The sequence below is a fragment of the Hyla sarda genome, chromosome 3 (genome assembly GCF_029499605.1).
Source record: "Hyla sarda isolate aHylSar1 chromosome 3, aHylSar1.hap1, whole genome shotgun sequence".
NCBI lineage: Eukaryota > Metazoa > Chordata > Amphibia > Anura > Hylidae > Hyla > Hyla sarda.
The window spans coordinates 269,864,083-269,888,240 of record NC_079191.1 but is presented as its reverse complement, the minus strand read 5'-3'; the positions used below and the strand labels follow the sequence as shown (position 1 = coordinate 269,888,240).

General features: G+C 43.6%; 1 protein-coding gene across 6 annotated transcripts in view; it reads left to right on the top strand.

Moving 5' to 3' along the window:
• The window catches only part of MAP3K5 (mitogen-activated protein kinase kinase kinase 5), a 329,350-nt gene that overhangs the window by 253,605 nt on the left and 51,587 nt on the right, over positions 1-24,158 (top strand). For all 6 annotated transcript variants that reach the window (XM_056566626.1, XM_056566625.1, XM_056566627.1 and 3 more), the window contains 3 exons: positions 10,111-10,238; positions 16,342-16,478; positions 20,893-20,998. In XM_056566626.1, the coding sequence (XP_056422601.1) occupies positions 10,111-10,238; positions 16,342-16,478; positions 20,893-20,998 (371 nt within the window). The remainder of the gene's footprint in view (positions 1-10,110; positions 10,239-16,341; positions 16,479-20,892; positions 20,999-24,158) is intronic.

Here is a 24,158-nt window from a genome sequence, read left to right as displayed (position 1 = left end):
ATACAACTTCTGTGGGACGTCAAAGGGATGCCAAGTAAACCTAAAAACTACTAGTACCAGAACCCTCCCGCCACCCCACCACAAACTAAATGGCTGCTGACTAAGGATACTATTCAGAGAGACCTTAAGGAGAACGGGAACCTAGGAGACCCTAAGGAAAGAGCAGCAATTAGCAGGACAGTCCAAGACAGTTCAATCCGGAGGTCTGACAGGGGGGCTGCATCAACCCAATGAAGAGCCTCAGCCGGAGAGGTGAAGAACTTGGTAGAGGCCTCATCCACCAATCTCAGGCGAGCAGGATACAGCATCGAGTAGCGGTAGTCCTTGGCACGCAGCTTCGATCGGACCTCAGTGAACTGCACCCGCTGCTTACGTAGCTCCACGGAAAAGTCAGGGTAGAAAGACACTGCTCCCATCGCAAGTGACCTCTCCTTTGAGTCGCACAGCATCTCTGTCCTTGAAGTGTAGCAGTTTGGCCAGGAAGGGATGAGGAGGTGGTCTAGCTGGGGCTCTATGAGCCCGTTCAACAGAAATAAGGAGAGAAGGTGTCCACTGGAAGAATCTTCTTTAGCCATGTTTCCAGGAATAACAGGATTCCACCTTTTCAGGAAGGCCCACAAGACTGATATTATTGTGCCACAAGCTGTTCTCCATATCATCCATATGGCTCAAAACTCCCGTGACCTGGCATTGTAGAGTCAACGCGCTCCAACAAGGGATGAACAGCATCCTCCAGCGTGGAGACCTTACGCTCCACCTCTTCAGTGCACTCACGTATCTTCTGGGTCTCATGTTGTAGAATAATAAACTCTTGCCACATTTCATCTACTTTAGTCACCATAATGGATTGACAGGAGGTAAAGGCAGCCAAAAGTTCAGAGAACCGCTGGCCCATAGCTGTAGCATCATAGACGGGCTTTTCAGGGGACTGTCGCTGCGGACGAGTCTGAGATCCCTCAAAAATTAGAGGTGGATCAAGAGAGTCGCCCCTAGGATGGTCCTGAGGTCTGGAGAACTTTTTTAGAGCTTTTTCCGCATGCATAGAAACTTTAGTAGCAAGAGGGGTCTGAGCACCTGGATCCCGTCGAGAAGGGCCGCAGGAACGGGAGGACCCATCATCAGAGGAGGCATCCCCATCGGAGGTCGGCCGAAAGGCCTCAGTATGTTGTTTGGATCTCTTATTTCTGTGACTACGACAGGGGCCACCCATGGTTGACAGGGCCACACAGAGAGCAGGTAGAAAGGCACTAGAAACCCAGTCCAAGGGGCGCAGGCCACCTCTATAGATATCAGTCCTTAGCAAATGGATAAGGCACCACAAGTCCCAGCAGACCAGGGCCACACAGAGAGCAGGTAGAAAGTCACTAGGTATATAGTAGGGGGGCACCTCAGTGGGTTAGGCAGTCCACAGAAGGCAATGAAAGCACCACAAACCCCAGCAGGAGTCCAGACAGAGCACAGGGGTACTCACTCAGCAACACACCTCAGGGCACCAGGTGTCAGCAGCCAGCAGCAGGGAGATGCATAGCAGCAAGCAGGGCCTACAGCCCCTCCAACTTCCACAGGAGCAAGGGCGAGCTTCCACAGAAGACTTCAGCCCAGCCTCACAGCGTGACATCAGCAGCCCCCTTCTTTCAGCTGGAGCTGCTATGGCTACCAGGAAGGATGGCCCCGCCCACGAAGGCTGTAAATGACGCCCATTCATCAAGATGGTTGAGCGCCCAGAAGCCAGAGATAGAGATCCAGGAGAAGCCCCACCACCGCACTCCGCCACGCAGCCCGTGTTCAGATGATCCCCCGGCACAGAGTATGCTTCATCTCCGGACCTCCGCTGCACCCGTCGCCCAGCATCGCAGGCCACAGTCATCGGAGACTGCCCACACCACCCAGGAACACTGGAGCCGGACCAGCAGCAGCACCGGCCAGAAAGGGTAAGTTTTCAGAAGTATTATCGGCAGCGGGAGCTCCTACAGCGCACGTCCACTCATGCCGGCATTCAGGCCACGCCCCTAGTAAGTTCATATATCAGTTATTTGTATACCCCATGGTTCTACCAACTTGGACATAGGCAGCAGAAGAAACAAAAACGGAACTTATTCCAAGCGCCAGATCCCTTGAGATAGTAAGTCTAACAAAGTAGAGCAATTTCCATAAAAGAACTTGGACATAGGATGCTTACCCTGACATATGCAACTATGTATGGAGAAAAAATTGGGACATGCACCGGCGCACCCTGTGCCTTTACCTCGTGGCGGCAGTGTATATAGGTGTGTAAAATATAACTGCTCACCTGGGTGTGTTGTGCTCTGTGCACAACACCGTAGTCAGCCTTAAGGCAGAAGAAGAGGCAGCAGCCCATGTCTGTCTGTACCCTGCGTCCTGGGGCAGTCTTGTAAGTTGAGATCCTTGTAGAAGAATGACACACTATTTTGGCGCTTACTGGGTCAGGAGATGGAGTAAATGATGGCAGATGACTACAGATGTAGGGTGAACAGTGTTCTTTTATTTCATTTTAAAAGGGTTGACAACGCGTTTCTACACCCCTTTTCCTCAGGTCAGGGAGGGGGGACATGCATACAGGGGGGTTATATACATGTACAGTTTGAAAAAAAAAAAGCCTGCGGGTGAGACCCGGTCTGTGGCAGGTCGGGTGACGTCACAGTGGGCGTGCGCTTGCAGAATAAACAATGAACATCTGGTTTAAACATTACATTGAGTTATGCATAACCGCAAGTACATATAGTGTAGTAATGTCCATAATGAGGGACATCTGCGAGGTGTTCCGAATGTGACAGTGAGCGCAGGGGATCGGCAGAGATCCCGTGCCCTGCACTATTGATGAGATGGCTGTCGGGGTTATACGCTATGCGCTGGGTACTGTCAGCTACACAGACAGCATCCAGCCTTAAGCATGGGGCCGCCGACAGCCATAGTGAGACCTGTGATGGGTCTCCGGGTGCAGATAGGGGGTATTTCCGTGCGCGTTTGCAACATCTGCAGTCCCCCGATTCCGGGACCACTGTATGTGTGCGCCTGCGTGAGCTGCGGACGCCTGTCAGGTCAGTGCCCGGCTGGGTGCAAGGGGTGGGTGAGTAGTGGCTTTGATGTAGTATATGAGTTCAGTCATTTCGTTGAGACCTTGAGGTTGGAGTGTGTCCAGGTTGTAGATCCAGAACATTTTTCTTCCTTAGTGCTTCGAATCTGTTTGTGAGATGTCCGGGTACCTGGTCAATCGGAAGGATGGAAATGGGATTTTGGTTCCCAGGGTGAAATCTACTGCAGTGGCGGGAGTGACCATGTAGCTGGTAGAATTTTTTAATGCTTGCCCGGTGTTGGTTGAGCCTTATATGCAGGGGTGCCGTGGTTCTACCCACGTACTGCTTTCCACATTCGCACTCGATCAGGTAAACAATGTATCTTGATTGGCATGTCAGATTTTTTCTTATAGGGAAGGATTTGTCTGTGTTGTTGCTCTTAAATGTTGTTTCGCTATGTTGGATCGTCTGGCAGCACATGCACCTAGGTGCATTGCATTTAAAAGACCCTTTCTTTGCCGTGGATTCAAAATTGTGTTTCCTGGAGTGTCGTTTCAGTTTACTCGGGACAATCATCTCCCTCAGAGTGGTAGCTCTCCGAAAAGTGATACCTGGCATTTTGGGAATGATGTTCTTCAAGTAGGGATCTGATAGAAGAATATGCCAGTGTTTTTGCAAAATGTTCCTTATGGCGTAATGTCCTGCCGAGTATGTCGCCACAAAGTTTGAACTGAAGTTTTTTTTTTTTGGGAGGTAGTGGTTCTATTGCTGTGTTTGGTCAGGGACGGGGCATCTGTCTTTTTGTCCAGGCATTCTTCTTGAGTGAGATTTTTCACTCTGGAATATGCATTCCTGATCAGAGGTTTGGGATAGCCCTGGCTTGATTGGAGAAGGCGACGTCTTCTGTGCAGTTTTTTCCTGCCACTTTTTGTAGTGGCCATTATGAAAGGAGATGTAGCTATTGGAATCTACAGATTTAAAGTATGTGGATGTAATTATGAAGCGGTTCCAGTGGGTGATTTCTAGGTCGAGGAATTAAATTCTTTCAGCGGAAGAGTTCGGGGTCAATGTGATCCCCCAATTACTGGCGTTCACTTCTTCTACCAGCTGGTCTATAGACCCTTTTGGGCCCTGCCATAGGATGAACAAGTAATCTATGGATCTCCTGTAGAGCATGGTATGATTTCTAAACGGAGGATTGTTTGTGATGTGAATGTCCTCGAACCGTCCCATAAAAAGATTGGCGTAAGCCGGAGCTACCCTCGTCCCCATGGCGGTCCCACGTGTCTGATGGAACATTTGTCCGTTGTAAGTGAAGAAATTATTCTTGAGTACAAGTTCCAAGCATATCATGAGAAAGGCTGCTTGTTCTGATGTTATATCTGGGTCTTCTTCCAAGTAGTCCATGGTGCACTGGATCCCGAGGTCATGGTGTATGTTTGTATACAGAGCCGTCACATCCACAGTTTTCAAATTGTACATGTATATAAACCCCCCCCCTGTATGCATATCCACCCTCCCTGACCTGAGGAAGAGGGGTGCAGACACGTTGTCAATGTTGTCAACTGCAATAAAAGAACGCTGTTCACCCTACAGCTGGAGTTATCTGTCATCATTTACTCCATCTCCTGACCCAGTAAGCGCCAAAATAGTGTGTCATTCTTCTACAAGGATCTCAACTACCCTGACATATGAAGTCAGTTAAAATAGACTGAAATTTAGAAAAATATAACCTAGTATTTAATTTCAACATTTAATAAATCAGTTTTGCTTGATAGCATATACAGTTTAATTGCGGTTTACTTTCAGTACAGTACTGAAGTACAGTAAAGGTGGCTATACACTTTTCTTATCTATTGGCACCCTCATACAATTGTCATCTATTCTGTGCCATACACATGAATGCTCATTTGTGCCGAATTGGCATGTGTTCTTAATGGGAAGAGGAGAAAAGCTGCTGCAAGAAATCTTTGGCAGTGGATTATTGCCCAACAGGATAAGGCACTGAAATTAAATATGTTCGATCTTTCTTTTCTTATCATCTTTCTTTCCTCCACCCGTCCCTATACACTTAAGATAGACTACTGATCCTGCCAAAATCAGTAAGTTATCCTGACTACTCATTTGTGTATGGACACCTTAATTATTACCATCTTCTTTGGTATTGATCTTGCTTGTGCAGCTCTACTCCTTCAATTGGCAGCTGTAATATCCCTGTATAAAAATACAGACTGAAAAAATACTTCCCTTCCAAGGAATCGTTTGGCAATCCTGCATGTACAATAGTAATGTTTGGGGAAAAGGATTAAATGACTCACCTAGCAGAATGCCAGATCGATATTCCATCCAGCTTATACAATGCATGGAAACCATTTTGTACATTAGTAAAGACTATAATGAAGTGATTGCTGTCCAAAAAGTAAATGTTCCATTGCGCTGTACACTTATTTAATATACCAATGCCAAATACCAACAGTTACACAATCAGCAAAAATTACAGAAAGCTCCTTTTTCCTTTTTGTTTCTAGAACTTTTATCTTTCTGTGGCTTGGACGTTGTTAATTCTCTCTATTGTTAGTGGCTCTATATCTAAATGAAAAGTAGGCCATAACTCACATAGATTAATATCTTCTGCTAATAAGTCAAGCTGAAAATGTTATAACTTCTAGCCAGAGAAGTTAAGTTTTTCCCAAAAAATCTGTATCCCTTTACTATACAAATGGCAGTCATACCTTAATAACAAACAGCAGTTAATAATGTTAACCCCTTTACTCTCCGCACCATACACTTATGGCATAGCAGCATAAGGGGAGTATGGAGCAGGCTTAGAAAATGAGCCTGCACCCTACATGGTGAGGGCTGGCTGTGTTATACAGCTTCGATAACTCAGATTCCAGGAGTTTAACCCCTAAATGCCATGTTCAATAGTATCTGCAGTATGAAAGCCATAAAAAAAGGGGGGAAGCGCCCTTGGTTACTGTATCTCTCACCTCCTTCTCTCCAAGTGTAAGAATCTGATGCGTAATGTGGACCATCTTGCATTCAGTGGTAAATGTTGATCAGCATTTTGTTTAACTGCAGTACCACAGGGTTTTAGTATACAGTTTTTTCCCATAGCACAAACATTTCATATTTTCTTTGTCTAGTCATAAACAGTTGGGCAGAGAAAATACCCTGCAAGCTAATTACTGAAAGCCTGAAATATTTTGCTGCATAATTTCCAACCTATTGAAGTCTGTAGCAAAATTAGCTGCAGAAAATATGCAGCAAAATATGGTGCGTGTGACCCTACCCTAAATCTGAAAGTTCTTTCAATGTTTAACCAGATAATGCAAAATATTAAGTGGCAGACTGCACTGACTCAGCTCAGAAGAACTGAGGATGCAATCAGATTACCGAAAGTCAAAATTTTTTCTGTATGATCACAAAATAAATCAAAGGACATTACAAGCTGTTTCGTGTTCATCATGTTTAGCCTCCACATTAGTGTAAAAGTTATGAATCTGGATATCTATTGGTGAGTATACCAGTTTCTATTTTACATAATGGAAAAGAAATAATATATATATATATATATATATATATATATATATATATATATATAATATCTCAACGTGTGTGGTGTATGTATGTATATGTTCCAGCTTCACGTCCCATGTGCTAAAGATATTAACATGAAACTTGGCACACATGTTACTTATGTCAACAAACATAGGATAGGTGATTTAACCCTTACTCACCCCCATTTGCCAGGGGCGAGGTTTATGTTTAAAGTCCCATACAAGTCAATGGGAAATGTATGTTACTGCATAACTTCCAAACGGCTGGAGATATTTTGATAATACTTGGTCACATGTTACTTATATATCCTCTTAAAATATAGGATAGTTAATTTAACCCTTAACTACCCCCATTTGTGAGGGTCGGGGTTTTTGTTTTAAGTCCCATGCAAATTAATGGGAAATGTATGTTCCCACATAACTTCCGTACGGCTGGAGATATTTCAATAACTGGTACACATATTACGGGTCAGGATAGGAGGACCGGGATAGGAGGACCGGGATATGAAGTCAAAAGCTTCCTCCTTTGTTTATTTTCCTCCCCAACAAGGATTAGGAAGGAAAAACCGGGCAACGCTGGGTACTCAGCTAGTATATATATAAAACTCAACGTGTGTATGTTCCAGCATCACGGTTAAAGGACTGGGATAGGAGGATGGGATAGGAGGTCAAGATATAATGACGGGATAGGTCGTCGGGATATTAGGACGGGATATGGGGTTGGGATATGACAACAATATATGAGGATGGGATATGAAGTCAAAAGCTTCCCCCTTTGTTTATTTTCCTCCCCAACAAGTATTTGGAAGGAAAAACCGGGCAACGCCGGGTAGGTTTTTGTTTAAAGTCCCATGCAAATCAGTGGAGTTATTTCAATACCTAGTACACACATTACGGGTCGAGATAGGAGGAAGGGATAGGGGGTCAAGATAGGAGGTCAAGATGTTCCCACATAACTTCCATACAGCTGGAGATATTTCAATACCTGGTATACATATTAGAGGTCGGGATGGGAGGTCGGGATAGGAGGACGGGATAGGAGGTCGGTATATGAGATTGAGATAGGAGGACTGGATAGGAGGAGGGGATAGGAGGTCGGGACAGGAGGTCGAGATAGGTCGGGATATGGGGTTGGAATATGACAACAATATATGAGGATGGGATGTGAAGTCAAAAGCTTCCTCCTTTATTTATTTTCCTCCCCAACAAGGATTAGGAAGGAATAACCGGGCAACGCCGGGTTCTCAGCTAGTGATAAACTAAAGATAACTCATACCACTGTGTAACAATACTTTTACTGGCTTTATTATTAGCTTTTTCTTGTTCCTTTACATATTCATTAGAGAAAATGTTTTCTCTGTAATTAGAAAGTGTGCAGCATTAATAGCTTTCATATTTTAAATTCTGTCTTGCTAACAATATTTAAACAAATTTAGTTACAGTGAATTGTGCAACTCTTCTTAAGGAGGATGTCCAGGAGCTGAAGTTTATGTAAATGTGGCCAGGCTGAGTTGAATAAAAAATAAATAGAAGCTATACTCCTCTGCCCTTATCTTCCACCACCCCTATTTTGACAGTGCCAGGTCCCACTGCTCAACACTTCCTTGTCTTGTGACAGAAAGTGACAGCTCCACCAAACTGGATAAAACTGCTGCAGTCAGTTACGGTGGTCCCTCAAGTTACAATATTAATTGGTTCCAGGACGATCATTGTATGTTGAAACTAGAGATGTAAGAAAAAATCGATTCCCGCGATTATCGTGATTTTTCACTTGCTATTTTTGAATCGATTCTTTTAGTGATGTGGAATTTGTATCTCCTGACGCCCGGAACAGCATGTCCCGGGCATCAGGAGATACAAGTTCCACATTTTGTCAGCCGGATCTGACGCGGCGGCGCTCTGGGTGTATGGAGCGGGCTCCGACTTGTGCCCGCTCCATACTCTGCGGCCCCCGGCTGTTCTCAGTAGCCGGGGGCCGCCGCTAATAGCCAGCATGCGGCGATCGCCGCGGCTGGCTATTAACCCTTTAGATCGCCGCTGTCAAAGCTGACAGCGGCGTCTAAAGGGACATGTAAATGCTCCCTGGTGGGCTAGATCGCCCCCCCCCCCCCCCCCCCGCAGCGCGATCGCTGGGGGGCGATCCACTGTGGAGGTAGCCGGAGGGCTTACCTCTGCTTCCCTGCTCTCCGTGGCTCTGTCATTGATAGAGCCTGGCTGGACCAGGCTCTATCAATGGATCGCAGATAAATGGAGTTCAATAGAACTCTATTCATCTGTCTGAGGAATCTAATGATTCCTAAAAGACTAATAAAGTGTATAAAAAAAAATTTTTAAATAAAGTTTTAATAAAAGTGTAAAAGACATTGTTTTTTTAGACAGAATCGGGATATATCACGATGTATCGTCACCTAGACGGTATCGCGATATATCGGGATATATCGAATCGCCACACTGGTATCGCGATTCTAATCGAATCGCCAAATTCTTGGCGATTCACACCCCTAGTTGAAACCATTGTATGTTGAGACCAGAACTCTATGGAAACCTAGTAAAAAGTAAGGATTAAAGAAAAATAAGTAGATAACTAATATAGATAAAGCAAGTCCTTACATATTAAAGTAAGAAAGAGCTGCTAGAAGCTGTAAATATCTGTCTATGTAGAGGGCAGGAGCATCTTCAGGGTCCTGTACAGTACACACAATGTCCTAAAAAAGTAAAATGGAGCCGCACTTACCTGGTGTCCAAAGAAGCAGTTAACTGTGGCATAGCATAAGAGTAGTACAGAACATGTAGTACCTCCCAGTACTGTAGGGAGGCGCTACCAGACAGGAGTTCAGTGCATAAGCTTCAGCAATACAAGTGTTTTACCAGTAAATGCCCATTCTAATTGGTCTGTTCTTCCAGCCATTGACACGTTTCACAGATCTGGACTGTCCATAGCATTGTATGTTGAGTCTGGTTTCAAGTTACAATGGTCCAGAAAAGACCATTGAATGTTGAAACTATTGTATGTTGAGGAAATTGTAAGTTGAGGGATCACTGTATTAGCTGAGTGAGCAATTATTTGAGCCAATACTAAAATCCCAAGTTTTCAGCTGCAGGACCAGATGCTATCTTTATAAGGGTTAACAAGCTAATCCTTTGTGGGTCCCGAAAGGTCAGACCTCCCTGTCCCTGAGAACTGTGTGGCAGCACCATAGCGAATATATGGAGCACCAGCAGCGGATGTGCACCATTCATTCTGGGGACAAATTTGTCCCTGTTCTCTGGATCAACGTGGGGTCCTAGAAGTCGGACACCCACTCATCACCTTATTAGCCCCCTATCCTATGGATAGGGGATACCTTATTCAAATTTTGTTGTAGTCATTAGTGCAACAGGCTGCTGCAGTTTTTGCTAAAACTGATGTCCATAATCAATGCCTAATAATGTTTTAGAATTATTTTTATTTTCCATATATCTTTGTCTCTTTTTTGTATTTGCTTTGTTCAGTAAACATGTATTTGTATTCACAGGTACTCACAGCCACTCCATGAAGAGATTGCACTTCACAAACATCTTAAGCACAAGAATATTGTTCAGTATTTGGGTTCTTTTAGTGAAAATGGCTTTATTAAGATTTTTATGGAGCAGGTACCAGGAGGTAAGGCATTGAATGTGTGTATGTTTTCATTGAAGGGATGCTACATTTAAAGCTTATGTTCTCTTGTCATCCACTGTTATTCCCAGTATGGAAACATTTTGGGCTAGAAAGAGGGAAACTGTAATGTTGTTTAAGAGTAGGGTCACATGTAGCCTATATGCTGCATATTTCACACTGCAGGAAATCCAATGGGGCAGAGGGAAAATGTGTATGGTATTTTTGCTATGAGCAGACACACAGGGCTTCCCCGACGCAGCCCTTTGTGTGCAGTAGGGTTTGGAGATGGGCTGCCCGTCAGTCATGTTGGAGCCTCCAAACCTTACTGCGCACACAGGACTGTGAAGTGGAAGCCCTGTGTGTCTGATCATAGAAAAATATTCTGCGTATTTCCCTTCCTGAAACGTGAAATACTCAGTGTATATACGTGAGATCCTACCCTAATAGTACATTCAGTTCTATGGGACTGCCGAAAATAACAGCAGTATATGAGTTATAAAACTTAGGCACCTTTTTTTTTTTCCCTAGGCCTTTTTGTTCCCTAGCTATGCCTAACCTACTAAAGATAACAAAGCACCTATCTCAGAGATAAGGGGAAAAGCAGCATGCATGACCAACCACTACTCCATTCAACTGGAGTTACATTTTTGGGGTCCCAGCGATTAGACCACCACTGATTTGACACATACCACCTATTCTGTGGTTAGATGACAACTTGTTATTTTAGGGATAACCCCTTTAACACTTTGACTTCCCATAGGCCATTAAATGGGCACTGTCAGATCCAAAACATTTTTAGATGTTGTTACTGATGAACATTAAAGACTTTGTGTAATATGGTTGTTTAAATATTTTTTTGAATATTTGATAACGAAAACTGCCCCTGAAAATCCCACAAAAATCATACCTACTGGGACACTAACCAGTCCTGCAGCAGCATCAGCTTGTCCATGAGTCATTGGCATTGTAATTGGTATTGGTAACTGTGTATGGTGACCATCACTTATTGCCTATAATCATTGGGTTTTGTTGCCCTCTTCATCACCAACTGAATTTTCCTGTTTTTGCATCTCTAAATTTGAGCTTCCAAAACATAATTTTTTTTAAATGACGTGGCTGTATGAAGCCTTATTTTATTTTCCAATTGTATTGTTTCAGTGCAGTTTGGGGTAATATAAATTACTGTTTAATTTTTATATAATTATTATTTTTTTCAGCATGAATAGAGTTGTTTTTCTGTAGTTTATTTTTTACATTATCTCCTGTGTCACATAGTTTGCTGCTAGGGCTGCACACACACTGTGCCCTAGCAGTAGGCTGACTGAACACACAGCCTTGGGGTCCTTATTGGGTTCCTAAGGCTGATTACTGGAGAGCATTTTCCCCATGTCTGATCGGGTCACTGGGAAACCCATGGAATTCCTTTTGATCATGCTGTATTCTTAGACCATGGCGATCACATTTTAAAATTGGTCTCTTTAGCTTTACAAGAGATGGAGAATTTGTAGCACAGCACCAATATATTGGTGTTGGGGTGCGACCTATGTCCTTTTCACTAGTTGGAGACAAATACCAGCAGGGGACACAACTGAAGAAGTCAGCAAAAGGTTTTAAAGTATGAATATTGTTTTCAGCAGAGGAGCTATCAACCTTGAGAATAAAGCAAAAGCATTGGGTACTTGTCTATAAAAATATTTATGTTTGAGGATTTCCAAACATCTAGTGGGAGTCTTCCGGATCTATGGCGACTTAGGATGAAATAGAGGAGTCTGACAAAAAGAAAGCCAGTGTTTTAAAGTATGACATTTAGTGTTTTGTAAAAAAGAAGGCACATCTTATGCACTGTAGTAGAGGAGTGGGCTTTAATCAGAAAGTGTTCTCAGGTAGCCATAGGACAACAAGAAAATCTGTAGAGACCTCCTGGCGACTGTAAAGTCACTGTGGTGTCTCAGTTACGTACAACTAAAGAAAAATGTAAAGCTCTTTCTGTACGGTATATTGCAGCATTGTAGAATGGGGACCAGTTGCTTGAGAACAGCATGTTGGCTCAGAGTCCTGGACAAGAGATGAGGATAGAACCTCAACTTTTGTCTTGTTTTTTTTGCATGATATTCTCCTTCAAGGAGTAGAAACTCGTTAGAGCTTATAGTGCAGTGCAGAAGAGTATTGATGATGCTGGAACTGAGTCAGGAGTCAAAGTTGCCTCTGGGAATGCTTATATTATTTTGAAAGTTCTGATTTTTGATATCCTCTAGTTCTCTGTGCAGGGGCGGACTGACAACACTCAGGGCCCCAGGATGAAATAAAGCAAGCGCCCCCTGTTAGTATCCAACATTTGTCCCACCTCTTTCTCACCCATATTTCCACTCAAGCCCCACCCCTACATTTCGGACAGTGTCCACAGTGCCTGAACACGCAGTCGGCCCCAGCTGTGGGTCAAGGCCTACCATTCTTGTGCAGACCCTCATTAGAACAGTAGCAGAGAGCACTAGAGAATATTCAGGGGTTAGTGAGACCCACAAAGCTACCATGATAGATTTTGCAAGGGGAACTACCCCCAGCTGGCTCTGCACTACTACTACTATCCACCTTCTGGGCACCACAACTTATTCTCCAGAGACATTTCCGTCATATGTAACTGAAATCTGTTTCTTGACATTAACTGCTTTTATTATAATGCTCCAGTATGTATATAACCTCCATAGACTTTAAATCATATGTGACTGATTTCAGCTTCTCCTCTAATAAGGCTCCAGCACTGATATAACCTCCAGAGATATTACATAAGTCCAAATAGGCAGACATGCAAACAGACATGTTCGAGGTAAAACCTCTCCCTCTGACGTGTTTCCTCCCTACCGGGCCTTAATAATAGATACAAGGAATAGTACACTCCCAATATGGGTGGAGCTTTATGTTCCTTAAATACCTGGCAGTACTATCCCTTGTATCTTATGATTAAGGCCCGGTAGTACAGTGTCTATTTTAGGACATCCTCAGTCATCAGCTGTACCTCTACCTCCCTCCTCCAGCCAAAACAACGTCCTGCCTCATCCCTCCTCCGTCAGGCGTCAGCCAAAACCTTTGTCATCCTAAACTCTGTCATGCCTCAGAGGAAAATGAAAGTGCTGAGTCAGCAGAGCTTCGGCATAGCTGCTAGCACACAGTGTGATTGGCTGCCAGCACAGACACTGTGATTGGTTGATGGGAGGGTGTGTGCAGTCCCGCTCCACTGTTTCGACACACTTCTTTACAAACCCTAATCTCTCATGTACCCAGCTTTTCCCGATTCCTGCAAAACAAACCTACGCTCTTAGCTTTTCCCGATTCCTGCAAAACCTACAGTTATGTACTCAGCTTTTCCCGATTCCTGCAAAACCTACAGTTATGTACTCAGCTTTTCCAGATTCCTGCAAAACCTACAGTTATGTACTCAGCTTTTCCCGATTCCTGAAAAACCTACAGTTATGTACTCAGCTTTTCCTGATTCCTGCAAATCTTACACTCATGTACCCAGCTTTTCCAGATTCCTGCAAATTACACTCATGTACTCATCTTTTCCAGATTCCTGCAAATCGGGAAAAGCTGAGTACATGAGAGTGTAGGATTTGCAGGAATCTGGAAAAGCTGGGTACATGAGTGTAATTGGTAGGAATCTGGAGGTTTAACTGTAGGTTTTGCAGGAATCGGGAAAAGCTGAGAGCGTAGGTTTGTTTTGCAGGAATTGGGAAAAGATGGCTACATGAGAGATTAGGGTTTGTAAAGAAGTGTGCCAAAACAGTGAAGCGGGACTGCACACACCCTCCCATCAACCAATCACCGTGTCTGTGCTAGCAGCTCTGCCGAAGCTCTGCTGACTCAGCACTTTCATTTTCGTCTGAGGCATGATAGAGTTTAGGATGACAAAGGTTTTGGCTGACGCCTGATGGAGGAGGGATGAGGTGGGACACCGTTTTTGCCGAAGCCTGACGGAGATTGTTCCGAGGGATGAGGCAGGACGCTGTTTTCGCTGAAGGATGAGGGAGGTACAGCTGAAAACGGACAATGATTTGTCTGAGGGAGGAGGCGGGACGCTGTTTTTCCTGACCACTGACGAAGATACAGCTGACGGCTGATGCTGTCCTAAAATGGACACCGTACGGTAGGGCGGAAACGTGTCAGAGGGGGAGGTTTTACCTCGAACATGTCGGTGTGCACCTTTTTTGTATCCTGTCGATTTTAATGGAATTACAATAAACGGATGGTTTTACCAGTGCTATGACTACTTGGACTTTTATACTGGAGACAGTGAATGAGGACTGACTGCACGTGCACGGAGGAGGTGAGCGCTTTCCAATTTTTCATATTACATAATATGACTGATATCAGCCACTCCTCTCCAACACTGATCTAACTTCCAGAGACATTTACACCTTATGTGACAGATTTCAGCCGCTCATTCCCATTCAGTACCCATATAGTGGTAAATAGCTGCTGCAGGCCTAGAAAAGGAGCAGCACTTTTAACTGTTATCACATTAGAAGCACTTACAGTATAATACCACAGTTGACAAGGGCTCCAGGTGGCGGTGCCACCTGTCACTTAACGTGACATGATGTCTTATCGGAGCTATAAGAGAGGCAACACTTCTGATGTATGGAGATTTTAAAAAGTCCATTAGCGCACTCTGGGCTTTCTGGGAAAGGGAATATGCAAAGCAGCTCATCACATTCCCTGGACATCAACTTTAGCTCCAGTTACGGAATCTGAGAAACTGATCAGGATTTTATGCCAAGCCAGACTGCTCCCCAGAAGAGAAGAGATCATCTCCATACACCAGAAGTGGTGCCTCTCTCTAAGAGGAATACTTATCCCTTTGACCTAGTCATCAGGCATCTCCCTAGCCAAGCCAGAACACCCTACTCTGCACTGACGAGGAGAAAAATACTCTGAAACAGCGCTGTATGCTCTCCCTTTCTGGGGAGAAGGCTGGCTTGGCATAAAATCCCCATCAGTTTGAGATTCCATTACTGGAGCTAAAGCTGATGTCCAGGGAATGTGATAAGCTGCTTTGCATATTCCCAATATGTCCAAATTGGGCCCAAGTATCAATATTTTGTGTGGCCACCATTATTCTCCAGCACTGCCTTAAGCCATGGGGTGTATCGGCTCCATGTTTTGTAGAGATCACTTTTCATAGTCCGAATTACAATGAAAGGTGACACCAATATATATAGGCAACACAGCATCCACCATTCACAATAGGGGATGGTCACAGTAACCCCCCCCCCCCCCCATCCTTTCTGTACACATTGCAACAAAGCACGCCTAGAAAACTTATGCCATAGAAGTCAATAAGTCATCTATAGACTGCAGGTTTCTATGGCCCATGTGGCTGCTATAAAGCTCATCTGTAAGTGTTGCTAACAGCTCAGGTGGAGAGTTACCCATAATCCCATGCAGAAAATAGTATAATAAAGAAATCTAAAAAAATAAACACAGATCAGTAAAGAATGTTCCAGTATCTGTTTTTACATAGTACAAAACAAAAGTGACACATTTCCTTTAAAATCAATTAGTAGCACTACAAAAAGACTCAGTGTAGCCCAGGCCTTACATAGTGTAAGATGAGACGCAAGCAAGTAGTCATGAGGCACTTAGTGGTCGCTGAATTCTGGCTGTTATTATTAGACAGACAGCTGTTTGTGTGTCTGGGGATCTACATATATATGGAGAGGGGAAAATAAGTAAACATACAAGTTCACTGCTGGTTTCAGGTTAAAAAAGGCCATTTACTGCAAAGCATTTGGACAAACAACACATTTAGTTTCTGTGCATGCACTAGTCACACCCAAGTTACTCTTATTCCTCTGTACAACTTTTATAAATGAACATTTGTGGATTTTGTTTGCAGACATTAATGTGCATGTTAGGGAGGTTGACCGAACTGGAGGTCATCTCTGGGTTTTGTTGCCGGTTTTCTTCATTGGTGGTTTAGTGAGTGAGGCTAATGTGGAAGGGGGCAGGGACCAATTGGGAAAATTATATTGTCAGCAAAAACCCAAGCTAATTGTGTATAACTTACAAGTATATTATAACTATAATGTGATCTTTTGTTTGATCACAGGAAGCCTTTCTGCTCTTCTGCGATCAAAATGGGGACCTTTGAAAGACAATGAACAAACAGTTGGATTTTATACCAAACAGATTCTTGAAGGCTTGAAATATCTTCATGATAATCAAATAGTGCATCGAGACATAAAGGTCTGTGTTCTTACTGGGCTGAGCATATTGGTGTGTTGTGTACAATGTTTATTTTAAGAGATGAGCGAAGATACAGTAATTCGATTCATAACTAACCTCATGGCTTGGCAGTTGCTGACATTAGCCTGTATAAATTAGTTCAGCTTTCAGGTGCTCCGGTGGGCTGGAAAAGGTGGATACAGTCCTAGGAGACTCTAGGACTGTATCCACTTTTTCCAGCCCACCGGAGCACCTGAAAGCTGAACTAATTTATGCAAGCTAAAGTCAGCAACTTTAAAAAAAAAAAAAAAGCCCCCCCAAAATTTGTAACCCCATTTCTTCTGAGTAAGAACACACCCCATATGTGGATGTAAAGTGCTCTGCGGGTGAACTACAATGCTCAGAAGAGAGGGAGCACCATTGGGATTTTGGAGAGAAAATTTGTCCGGAATTGAAGGCTATGTGTGTTTACAAAGCCCCCATAGTGCCAGAACAATGGACCCCCCCCCCCCCCACATGTGACCCCATTTTGGAAACTACACCCCTCACGGAGTGTCATAAGGGGTGCACTGAGCATTTATGTCCCACAGGTGTCTGACAGATTTTTGGAACAGTGGTCCATGAAAATGAAAAATTTTAATTTTTAATTTGCACAGCCCACTGTTCCAAAGATCTGTCAAACGCCAGTGAGCTGTAAATTCTCACTGCACCCCTTATTAAATTCTGTGAGGTGTATAGTTTCCAAAATGGGATCACATGTGGGGGGGGTTCACTGTTCTGGCACCACGGGGGGCTTTGTAAACACACATTGCCCCCGACTTCCATTCCAAACAAATTCTTTCTCCAAAAGCCCAATGTCGCTCCTTCTCTTCTGAGCATTGTAGTGCGCCAGCAGAGCACTTGATGTCCACACATGGTGTATTTCCATACTCAGAAGAAATGGGATTACAAATTTTGGGGGTAATTTACTCCTATTACCCCTTGTAAAAATGTAAAATGTGGGGGGGAAAACTGCATTTTAGGCAAAAAAAAATTTTTCATTTACACATCCGACTTTAACAAAAAAGTTGTCAAACACCTGTGAGGTGTTAAGGCCCCTTGTTACATTCCTTGAGGGTGTAGTTTCCAAAATAGTATGCCATGTGGGGTTATTTTTTGCTGTTCCAGCACCATAGGGGCTTCCTAAATGTGACATGCCCCTCAATAACCATTTCAGAAAAACTCACTCTCCAAAATCCCATTGTCGCTCCTTCCCTTCTGAGCCCTCTACTGCGCTCGCCGAGCACTTCACATACACATATGAGGTATTTCCTTACTCGAAAGAAATTGGGTTACAAATTTTGGGGGGCTTTTTCTCCTATTACCCCTTGTAAAAATTCAAAAACTGGGTCTACAAGAACATGCGAGTGTAAAAAATTAAGATTTAAATTTTTCTCCTTTACTTTGCCGCTATTCCTGTGAAACACCTAAAGGGTTAACACACTTTATGAATGTCATTTTGAATACTTTGAGGGTTGCAGTTTTTATCTTGGGGTCATTTATGGGGTATTTCTAATATGAAGGCCCTTCAAATCCACTTCAAAACTGAACTGGTCCCTGAAAAAATTCGGATTTTGAAAATTTGGTGGAAAATTGCTGCTGAACTTTGAAGCCCTCTGATGTCTTCCAAAAGTAAAAACATGTCAACTTTATGATGCAAACATAAAGTAGACATATTGTATATGTGAATGAATATATCATTTATTTGGAATGTCTATTTTCCTTACAAGCAGAGAGCTTCAAAATTAGAAAATGCAACATTTTCAATTTTTTTCATTAAATTTTGGAATTTTGCACCAAGAAATGATGCAAGTATCGACAAAAATTTACCACTAACATAAAGTAGAATATGTCACGAAAAAACTATCTCTGAATCAGAATGAAAAGTAAAAGCATCCCAGGGTTATTAATGCTTAAAGTGACAGTGGTCAGAATTGCAAAAAATACTCCCATCTTTAGGGTTATAATGGGCTCCGTCCCCAAGGGGTTAAAATCCCTCTGTTTTGCTGAACTATAACTTTTTAATTATTCTGTGTAAGTGGTGGTATGATGGCTAATTTTTTTTGCGCCGTCCTCTGTAATTATTTTTTTTTTTTATACCACATTTGCATATATAAAACTTTTAATGCATTTTTTATAAATTTTTTGGGAAGGTTATAAAAAAGCAACAATTTGGGATTTTTTAATTTTTTAATGTTCACGCCGTCCACCGTACGGGATATTTAACATTTATATTTTAATAGTTTGGATATTTACGCACATGGCGATACGAAATATGTTTATTAAAAATTTTTTTACACTTTTTGGGGGTAAAATGGGGAAAAATGGACAATCTACATTTTTATTGGGGGGAGGTGATTTTTCACTTTTTTTTTTTTTGTACTTTATATTTGCATCATAAAGTTGACATGTTTTTACTTTTGGAAGACATCAAAGTTCAGCATCAATTTTCCGCAAAATTTTCAAAATCTGAATTTTTCAGGGACCAATTCAGTTTTGAAGTGGATTTGAGGGGTCTTCTTATTATATACCCCATAAATGACCCCATTATAAAAACTGCACCCCCAGAGTATTCAAAATGACATTCAGAAAGTGTGTTAACCCTTTAGGTGTTTCACAGGAAGGAGAAAATTCAAAATTTTCATTTTTTACACTCGCATGTTCTTGTAGACCCAGGTTTTGAAATTTTGCAAGGGGTAAAAGGAGAAAAAGCCCCCCAAATTTGTAACCCAATTTCTCTCGAGTAAGGAAGTACCTCATATGTGGATGTCAAGTGCTCTGTGGGTGCACTACAAGACTCAGAAGGGAAGGAGCGACAATAGGATTTAGGAGAGTGAGTTTTTCTGAAATGGTTTTTTGGGGGTATGTCACATTTAGGAAGCCCCCTAGGGTGCCAGAACAGCAGAAAACCCCCCACATGGCATACTATTTTGGAAACTACACCCCCCAAGGAATGTAACAAGGGGTCCGCTGAGCCTTAACACCCCACAGGTGTTTGAAGACTTTTCGTTAAAGTCGGATGTGTAAATTAATTAAATAATTTTTTTCATTAAATGCTGGTTTTCCCCCAAATTTGTACATATAGGAGAAAATGCCCCCCAAAAATTGTAACCCCATCTCTTGAGTATGGAAATACCCCATGTGTGGAAGTCAAGTGCTCTGCTGGCAAACTACAATGCTCAGAAGAGAAGTCACATTTGGCTTTTGGAAAGCAAATTTTGCTGAATTTTTTTTGGGGGGGGCATGTTGCATTTAGGAAGCCCCTATGGTGCCAGAACAGCAAAAAAAAATGGCATACTATTTTGGAAACTACACCCCTCAAGGAATGTAACAAGGCATACAGTGAGCCTTAACACCCCACAGGTGCTTGACAAATTTCTGCTAAATTTGGACGTGAAAATGACAAATTAGAATTTTTTTTCACTAAAATACTGGTGTTCCCCAAATTTTTCATTTTCACAAGGGGTAATTGGAGAAAAAGCCTCCCCAAATTTTTAACACCATTTCTTCTGAGTATGGAAATACCCAATATGTGGATGTAAAGTGCTCTGCTGGCGAACTACAATGCTCAGAAGAGGAGGAGCGCCATTGGGCTTTTGAGGAGAGACTTTGGTTGGAATAGAAGTGGGAGGCCATGTGTGTTTACAAAGCCCCACGTGGTGCCAGAACAGTGGACCCCCCACATGTGACCCCATTTTGGAAACTACACCCCTCACAGGAATTAATAAGGGGTGCAGTGAGCATTTATACCCCACTGGCGTTTGACAGATCTTTGGAACAGTGGTCTGTGCAAATAAAAAAATTTATTTTCACGGACCACTGTTCCAAAAACCTGTCAGACACCTGTGGGGCGTAAATGCTTACTGTACCCCTTATTACATTATGTGAGGGGTGTAGTTTCCAAAATGGGGTCACATGTGGGGGGGGGAACCACTGTTCTGGCACTATGGGGGCTTTGTAAACACACGTGGCCTTCGATTTCAGACACCTTCACTTGCCAAAAGCCCAATGGCGCTCCTTCTCTTCTGAGCATTGTAGTTCGCCCGCAGAGCACTTCGCCCTGCGTCCTTAAGGGGTTAAATCATGGTGGCTATCTTTAGCAATTTTTCCTTGTCCCACTAGCTCTGATTAAGTCTCTCCCTAATTGAGAATTTGGTTTGGGCAGCATAAAAATTGGTGACAGGTTCCCTTTAATGGGGTCCATCTAGGTTCTTTCTTGGTCTGGCTCATAGCAAGAATAGTACTGCGTTTAGCACTACTCCTCCTTTCTATTCATCTACAATTGGCAACAGAGGTTTTAAAATGAACCACTATTGCAAATGTGAACAAGTAATGCTACTAGATGCATAAATGAGATTGAACTGTTAATTACAAATCTTTTCTCTGTTTTTTTTAGGGTGATAATGTCTTAATAAACACATATAGTGGGGTGCTGAAAATCTCAGATTTTGGTACATCAAAGAGGCTTGCTGGTATCAACCCAAATACAGAGACATTTACTGGTAAGAATACTGACCATTATCATTAAAAAAAAAAAACATACCTGCCGTTACTGCTATGTTAGTGACTGACATTTGACAAACAATGATTTGGATCTACTTTTTTCTTTTATTCATACTAATGGAGCTCCTAAACTTGGTGTATAGAACATGTCAATGTATAGTTACAGGACTAGAGTGGGCACTTTAACGCTGGGGAGCAGAGTAACCCTTTAAGGAGTAGTCCGGCGCGCACTTTTATCATTTTATCCCGTCCGGGCTGCAAAATAAAAGAAAACACACTTTCTCTTACCTGCCAACGAGCTCCGGTACAGGTGTTCGGTTCCCGGGCTGAATTCTTCTTACTTCCTGTTAGCCCGGCACGTCACACGGAGCTTCAGCCTATCACTGGCCGAGGCGGGACATCACTGCGGCTGGTGATAGGCTGAAGCTCTGTGTGACGTGCCGGGCTAACAGGAAGTAAGAAGAATACAGCCCGGGGACCGAACACCTGTACCGGAGCTCCGGGGGCTCGTTGGCAGGTAAGAGAAAGTGTGTTTTCTTTTATTTTGCAGCCCGGATGGGATAAAATGAAAAAAGTGCACGCCGGACTACTCCTTTTAAGGAACTCAATGTTCACATTGAGTTCCTGAACGCTGTGTGCGGGCTTCCGTGTTCATGCCCATCCCCTCGTGACGACACGTCCTGCCCCCTCAATGAAAGTCTATGGGAAGGGGGCGCGACAGCCATCACGCCCCCTCTCATAGACTTGCATTGAGGGGGCGTGACGTGACATCACATGACGGGGCGTGACATCACGAGAGGGTGGGCGTGAACACAGGAGCCCGCACACAGCGTTCAGGAACTCAATGTTCCGGACGCTGGGGAGCAGAGTAACCCTTTAAAGGGGCTTTCTGGGGTCTTTTTTTATTTTTATTTATTTTTTATAAAATATAAAACCTATTTACCTGCTGTTGCCATTTCGAAGGCGCACATCCCCATTGCCGCCGCCTTCTTTTTTTTTTTTTTTTTTAAATCATTTTTATTAAGTTTTGAAATTTTTTTACAACCATTTGCATTAGAAGTGAAACATCGGTCTCATACCTCATAAATACACCGCAAATTCAATCTAGTTTCACATAGCTATCATCTATTGAAAGCAGTGGGTATCTGTCAAACAGTTTAAACCAAAAAAAACAACGTACAGTGGTACTTAAATATGAACGATAGACATCACATTCATTGATGATCTAAATTGACTCATCCACAGTCATGTATTTTGGATTATTAATTGTGTACTCAGTGCCATAATACTATAAGTCATTAGCAATATATTCTGTGTGCTCTGCATAAGTGAACGGTAAATAAACTCTTGAAATCAGAAAGCGTCTATGTGTCCTATATGTCTATACAAAATGGTGAGTTCTTCCAGGCTAACCATCTCTTATTAAACTTAGCATTGGGACTAAATAATTATACTAAGATTTTCTCGTACGAATACGTGGTATTGATTTTCGCTATTAGCGATTCCGTAGTGGGAATGTCATCTGATCTCCAGTGGCCGTTTTTGCTATTATACAAACTATACAATAAAAGTCCCGCTGTTTGCACGGTATTGATGAGATATTTAAAAACAATAAAGCAGATTGCGGAGACCATGGTATTCCCCTACCAATCACTTCTCTTAACCTCTTAAGGACGCAGGGCGTATCCATACGCCCGTGGGAATTCCGGCCCCCACCGCTAGCCGGTTGGGGACCGGAGCCGGATGCCTGCTGAAATCGTTCAGCAGGCATCCCGGCATATCGCCCAGGGGGGTTATTATGCCCCCCCATGTCGGCGATCGCCGCAGATCGCTGGACAATTCAGTCCAGCGATCTGCGGCGATTCCGGGTCAATCGGGTCTCCGGTGACCCGGAATTACTGGCTGTTCGGGGCCGTCTCTGACGGCCCCAAACAGCCAGAGCCTGCAGGGGTGAGGTGGCACTGATGCCACCTCACGATCGCCCTGATTCGTCGGCCGGATTACCGGCCGACCAATCAGGGCGCCTGCTGCGGGCGTCACTCCCGCACCCGCTCCTCTTCCGGAGGGCGTGAGCGGGTGCGGGAAGACGACCCCGGGTGCTGGGGACCCCGATCCCCGGCGTCCATGTTGGGATCGGTGCCCCAGGAGCGACGGCGGCGAGGGACAGTCCAGCGATGAAGCAACAGCAGGAGGTGAGTTACAGCCTCTTGCTGTTGCTTAGCAACAGCTCCCAGCATGCAAAAAGGGCATGCTGGGAGCTGTAGTTATGCAACAGCAGGAGGCAGACCACCACAACTCCCAGCATTCCCTTATGGGCATGCTGGGACTTATGGTTTTGCAACAGCTGGAGGCACATTATTTCTATGGAAAAGTGTACCTTCAGCTGTTGTATAACTACAACTCCCAGCTTGCACAAACAGCTAAAGTGCATGCTGGGAGTTGTAGTGGTGCATCTGCTGGTTGCATAACTACAACTCCCAGCATGCCCGTTGGCTGTCGGTGACTGCTGAGAGTTGTAGTTTTGCAACAGCTGAAGGCACACTGGTTGTGAAACTTAGAGTTTTTTTTTTTTTTTTACCTAACTCAGTGTTTCACGACCGGTGTGCCTCCAGCAGTTGCAAACTACAACTCCCAGCAGTCACCTTACACCATGCACCGTACATGCTGGGAGTTGTAGTTTTGCAACAGCTGGAGGCACACTGGTTTTGAAACACTGAGTAAGGTCACAAACTCCGTGATACATAACCAGTGTGCCTACAGCTGTTGCAAAACTAAAACTCTCAGCATGTACAGTCTGTCAGCGCATGCTGGGAGTTTTAGTTTTGCAACAGCTGGAGGTCCCCCACAATGTGAATGTACAGGGTACACTCACATGGGCGGAGGCTTACAGTAGGTATCGGGCTGCAAGTTTGAGCTGCAGCAAATTTTCTGCAACAGCTCAAACTGCCAGCGAGAAACTACTGTGAACCCCCGCCCGTGCGACTGTACCCTAAAAACACTACACTACACTAACACAAAAAATAAAATAAAAAGTAAAAAACACTACATACACACATACCCCTACACAGCCCCCCTCCCCTCCCCAATAAAAATGAAAAACATCTGGTACGCCATGGTTTCCAAAACGGAGCCTCCAGCTGTTGCAAAACAACAACTCCC